Source organism: Dipodomys ordii, unplaced genomic scaffold (genome assembly GCF_000151885.1).
Source record: "Dipodomys ordii isolate 6190 unplaced genomic scaffold, Dord_2.0 Scaffold472, whole genome shotgun sequence".
In the NCBI taxonomy this organism is placed as follows: domain Eukaryota; kingdom Metazoa; phylum Chordata; class Mammalia; order Rodentia; family Heteromyidae; genus Dipodomys; species Dipodomys ordii.
The window spans coordinates 5,918-11,381 of NW_012267688.1; the positions used below are offsets into that span (position 1 = coordinate 5,918).

Sequence of the window (5,464 nt, forward strand, 5' to 3'; positions counted from 1 at the left end):
GATTCAGGAATGCTTGTGTGGACAGTGGTGGTGATTTCTGCAGAATTGCTCTTGTACGGGACAGAAGACATGCTGGTGATCTCCACTCCAGTGGTCCTGTGAGCCGAGACTGTGGATAGAATGCGGCTGGGAGGGAGCGTTGCAGCAGAGGAGCTGAAGCCTGTACTGGGTTTCTCAGAGGAGAGGCTGGTGGTGGCATCAGAGAGGCCAGCAGTGGTGTCCAGGGTTGAGCTGGGCTGCTCAGGAGTGCTGGTGTGGGTCAGTGCTGTGGTCCAGGAGGAAGCCGTCTGGGTGGCCATCTCTCTTGTCTGAGAGGATGTTGGTATTTGTGTGGAAACTGTGCTGACCCCAGGGGTGGAGAGCATTCTCTCCTCAGCTGTGGTCACAGGAAGTTCTGAGGAGGCCAAGGGAGTAAAGTGGATTTTGGGGACAGAACTGGAGTCTTCTAGGGTGGACACTGTTGTGTCTGAAGATGCTGGACTTTTGTGGAGGCCTGAGGAGATCCAGGAAGCAGATGAAATGTTCTGTCCATTTGTCATCTGCCTTTCAGTCAAGGTGCTCACTGGTGTTGATCCTGTGTGCATCCCCTGCGTGGTGTCATGGAGAGTGGAGGTGAGGAGTGGGGTGATGGTCCCAGGGGAGGAAGGAGCAGGAGAAGGTGAGTCTGTGGGGCCAACAAGTGTGGAGCTCAGATGTGACACAGCTGGAGTTGGTGTGGAGGACAGGACTTCAGGGCTTGAGCTTTCTTGCATGGTGCTGTGTGAGTGGGGCAGGGTCTGGGATGCAGTGGGGAGGATGCTGGTGGCTGAGGCCATGGCTGCCGTGTCCCAGGCATGCGTGCTGTGAGATGCAGATGCAGGAAACTGTGTGGAGATAGTGGTGGTGGTTTCTGCCAATGCTGGCATGTAGGAGGAGGAAGATATCACACTCTTTACCCATTCAGTGGTTCTGTGAGCCATGACTGTGGATGGAGGGATGCTGGGAGGGAGTGTTGGAGCAGAGAAGAATCCTGTACTGGATTGCGCAGGGGAGGAGCTGGTGGTGGCATCAGAGAGGCCAGCAATGGTGTCCATGTTTGAGCTGGGCTCCTCAGGAGTGCTGGTTTGGGTCAGTGCTGTGGTCCAGGAGGAAGCTGTCTGGGTGGCCATCTCTCTTGTCTTAGTGGATGTTGGTATTTGTGTGGAAACTGTGATGACTCCAGGGGTGGAGGGTGTTCTCTCCTCAGTTGTGGTCACAGGAAGTTCTGAGGAGGCCGAGGGAGTAAAGTGGATTTTGGGGACAGAACTGGAGTGTTCTAGGGTGGACACTGTTGAGTCTGAAGATGCTGGACTTTTGTGGAGGCCTGAGGAGATCCAGGAAGCAGATGAAATGTTCTGTCCATTTGTCATCTGCCTTTTAGTCAAGGTGCTCACAGGTGTTGGTCCTGTGTGCATCCCCTGTGTGGTGTCATGGAGAGTGGAGGTGAGGAGTGGGGTGATGGTCTCAGGGGAGGAAGGAGCAGGAGAAGGTGAGTCTGTGGGGCCAACAGGTATGGAGCTCAGATATGACACAGCTGGAGTTTGCGTGGAGGACAGGACTTCAGGGGATGAGGTTGATTGCAGGGTGTTGTGTGAGTGGGGCAGGGTCTGGGATGCAGTGGGGAGGAGGCTGGTGGCTGAGGACGTGGCTGAGGTGTCCCAGGTATGCGTGCTGTGAGATGCAGATGCAGGAAGCTGTGTGGAGATAGTGGTGGTGATTTCTGCCAATGCTGGCATGTAGGAGGAGGAAGAGATCACACTCTTTTCCCATTCAGTGGTTCTGTGAGCCATGACTGTGGATGAAGGGAGGTTGGAAGGGAGCTTTGGAGCAGTAGAGAAGAAGCCTGTACTGGATTGCTCAGGGGAGGAGCTGGTGGTGGCATCAGAGAGGCCAGCAGTGGTGTCCATGTTTGAGCTGGGCTCCTCAGGAGTGCTGATGTGGGTCAGTTCTGTGGTCCAAGAAGAAGGTGTCTGGGTGACCATCTCTCTTGTCTGAGAGGATGTTGGTATTTTTGTGGAAACTGTGATGTCCCCAGTGATGGAGGTCGTTCTGTCTTCTGCTGTGGTCACAGGAAGTTCTGAGGAGGCTGAGGTGGTAAAGTAGGTGTTGGGGAGAGAATTGGAGTCTTCCTCAGTGTGGACTGCTGTGTCTGAAGTTGTTGGACTTGTGTGGAGGCCTGAGGAGACCCAGGAGGTGGCTGAGATGTGCTGTCCATTTTTAGTTGGTCTTGCAGTCCAGGTGCTCACAGGTATTGACCCTGTGTCCATTTGTTCAGTGGTGACCTGGAGAGTGGAGGTGAAGAATGGAGTGATGGATGCAGGGGAGGTAGGAGCAGGAGAAGGTGAAGCTGTCTGGCCGGCAGGTGTTAGGGGCCCTGTGGATTTCAGCTGTGGCCCAGCTGGAGTTGGTGTGGAGGACAGGCCTTCAGGGGATGAGCTTGATTGCAGGGTGCTGTGTGAGTGGGTCAATGTCTGGGATGGAGTAGGGAGGATGCTGGTGACTGGAGCCATGGAGGACATGTCACTGGCATCAGTGGTACTCAATGCAGTTGCCAGAGGCTGTGTGTGAACAGTGGTGGTGATTTCTGCAGAATTGCTCTTGTACGGGACAGAGGACATGCTGGTGATCTCCATTCCAGTGGTTCTGTGAGCTGAGACTGTGGATGGAGTGAGGCTGGGAGGGAGCTTCTGAGCAGAAGAGAAGAAGCCTGTACTGGATTGTTCAGGGGAGGAGCTGGTGGTGGCATCAGAGAGGCCAGCAATGGTGTCCAGGGCTGAGCTGGGCTCCTCAGAAGTGCTGGTGTGGGTCAGTGCTGTGGCCCAAGAGGAAGCTGTCTGGGTGGCCATCTCTCTTGTCTGAGAGGATGTTGGTACTTGTGTAGAAACTGTGCTGACCCCAGTGGTGGAGGGCGTTTTCTCTTTAGCTGAGGTCACAGGAAGTTCTGAGGAGGCCCAGGTGGTAAAGAAGGTCTTCAGGAGAGAACTGGAATGTTCCAAAGTGGACACTGCTGTGTCTGAAGGCGCTGGACTTGTGTGGAGGCCTGAGGAGACCCAGGAGGTGGCTGAGATTTGCTGTTCACTTGTGGTGTGAGTTGGATTCAAGGTGCTCACAGGTGTTGACCCTGTGTCCATTCCCTTGGTGGCATCATAGAGAGTGGAGGTGAGGAGTGGGCTCATGGATGCAAGGGAAGAAGGAGCAGTGGAAGGTGAGGCTGGGAGGCTGGCAGGTGTCAGGGCTCCTGAGGAGGTCAGATGTGGCCCATCTGGAGTTTGTGTGGAGGACAGGACTTCAGGGGATGAGCTTGATTGCAGGGTGCTGTGTGAGTGGGGCAGGGTCTGGGATGCAGTAGGGAGGATGCTGGTGACTGGGACCATGGCTGACGTGTCCCAGGTACTTGTGCTGTGGGATGCAGATGCAGGAATCTGAGAGTGGACAGTGGTGGTGATTTCTGCAGAAGCTGTCTTGTAAGGAGAGGAGGACACGCTGGTGATCTCCATTCCAGTGGTTCTGTTAGCTGAGACTGTGGATTGAGGGTGGTTGGGAGGGAGCTTTGGAGCAGAGGAGAAGAAGCCTGCTGTGGAGAGCTCAGGGGAGGAGCTGGTGGTGGCATCAGAGAGGCCAGCAGTGGTCTCCAGGGCTGAACTAGGCTCCTCAGGAGTGCTGGAGTGGGTCAGTTCTGTGGTCCAGGAGGAAGCTGTCTTGGTGACCATCTCTCTTGTCTGAGAGGATGTTGGTATTTGTGTAGAAACTATGCTGACCCCAGTGGTGGAGGGCATTCTCTCTTCAGCTGTGGTCACAGGAAGTTCTGAGGAGGCTGAGGTGGTAAAGTAGGTTTGGGGGAGAGAACTGGAATGTTCCACAGTGGACACTGCTGTGTCTGAAGATGCTGGACTTGAGTGGAGGCCTGAGGAGACCCAGGAGGTGGCTGATATTTCCTGTCCACCTGTAGTCTGACTTGGATTCAAAGTGCTCACAGGTGTTGATCCTGTGTTCATCCCCTGGGTGGTGTCGTGGAGAGTGGAGGTGAGGAGTGGGCTGGTGGATGCAAGGGAAGAAGGAGCAGGAGAAGGTGAGGCTGTGAGTCCAGCAGGTGTGGAGCTCCGTTGTGGCCCAGCTGGAGTTGGTGTGGAGGACAGGACTTCAGGGGATGAGGTTGATTGTAGGGTGCTGTGTGAGTGGGGCAGGGTCTGGGGTGCAGTAGTGAAGATGCTGGTGGCTGGGACCATGGATGATGAGTCCCAGGTACCTGTGCTGTGGGATGCAGATGCAGGAATCCGAGCATGGACAGTGGTGGTGAGTTCTGCAGAAGCTGCCTTGTAAGGGACAGAGGACATGCTGGCGATCTCCACTCCAGTAGTTCTGTGAGCAGTGACTGTGGATGGTATGAGTCTGGGAGGGAGCCTTGTAGCAGAGGAGAAGTCTGCACTGGAGAGCTCAGGGGAGGAGCTGGTGGTGGCATCAGAGACGCCTGCAGTGGTGTCCAGGGCTGAGCTGGGCTCCTCTGTTGTGCTGGTGTGGGTCAGTGCCTGGGTCCGGGAGGAAGCTGTCTGTGTGTCCATCTCTGTTGTCTTTGTAGAACTCTGTCCAGGTGTGGAACCTCTGGCGTCCCTAGTGGTGGAGGAGGTCCTCATCGCAGGTGTGGTTTCAGGAAGTTCTGAGATAGCAGAGATCATAAACTGAGTTGGGGGAATAGAACTGGAATGTTCCACAGTAGACCCTGTTATGTCTGAAGATGTTGGACTTGTGTGGAGGCTTGAGAAGACCTCAGAGGTGGCTGAGATGTGTTGTCCACCTGTAGTCTGACTTGGAGTCAAGGTGCTCACAGGTGTTGATCCTGTGTCCATCTGCTCAGTGGTGTTCTGGAGAGTGGAGGTGAGGAGTGGGGTGATGGATGCAGGGGAGGAAGGAGCAGGAGAAGGTGAGGCTGTGGGTCTTGCAGATTTTATGGCCCCTGTAGAGCTCAGATGTGGTGCAGCTGGAGTTGGTGTGGAGGACAGGACTTCAGGGGATGAGCTTGATTGCAGGGTGGTGTATGAGTGGGGCAGGGTCTGGGATGCAGTGGGGAGGGCACTGGTGGCTGTGGCTGTGGCTGAGGTGTCCCAGGCATGCGAGCTGTGAGATGCAGATGCAGGAAGCTGTGTGGAAATAGTGGTGGTGATTTCTGCCAATGCTGGCATGTAGGAGGAGGAAGATATCACACTCTTTTCCCATTCAGTGGTTTTGTGAGTCATGACTGTGGATGGAGGGATGCTGGGAGGGAGCTTTGGAGCAGAGGAGAGGACACTTGTACTGGATTGCTCAAGGGAGGAGCTGGTGGTGGCATCAGAGAGGCCAGCAGTGGTGTCCATGTTTGAGCTGGGCTCCTCAGGAGTGCTGGTGTGGGTCAGTGCTGTGGTCCAGGAGGAAGCTGTCTGGGTGGCCATCTCTCTTGTCTGAGAGGATGTTG

The 5,464-nt window shown here is 55.2% G+C and overlaps 1 protein-coding gene across 1 annotated transcript in view; it reads right to left on the reverse strand.

The window, feature by feature from the left end:
* The window catches only part of LOC106001834 (mucin-2-like), a gene marked incomplete at its 3' end in the record, with an annotated part of 19,114 nt that overhangs the window by 5,193 nt on the left and 8,457 nt on the right, over positions 1–5,464 (reverse strand). Inside the window, exon 4 of the mRNA XM_013036797.1 lies at positions 167–5,188. Coding sequence (XP_012892251.1) covers positions 167–5,188 — 5,022 coding nt within the window. The remainder of the gene's footprint in view (positions 1–166; positions 5,189–5,464) is intronic.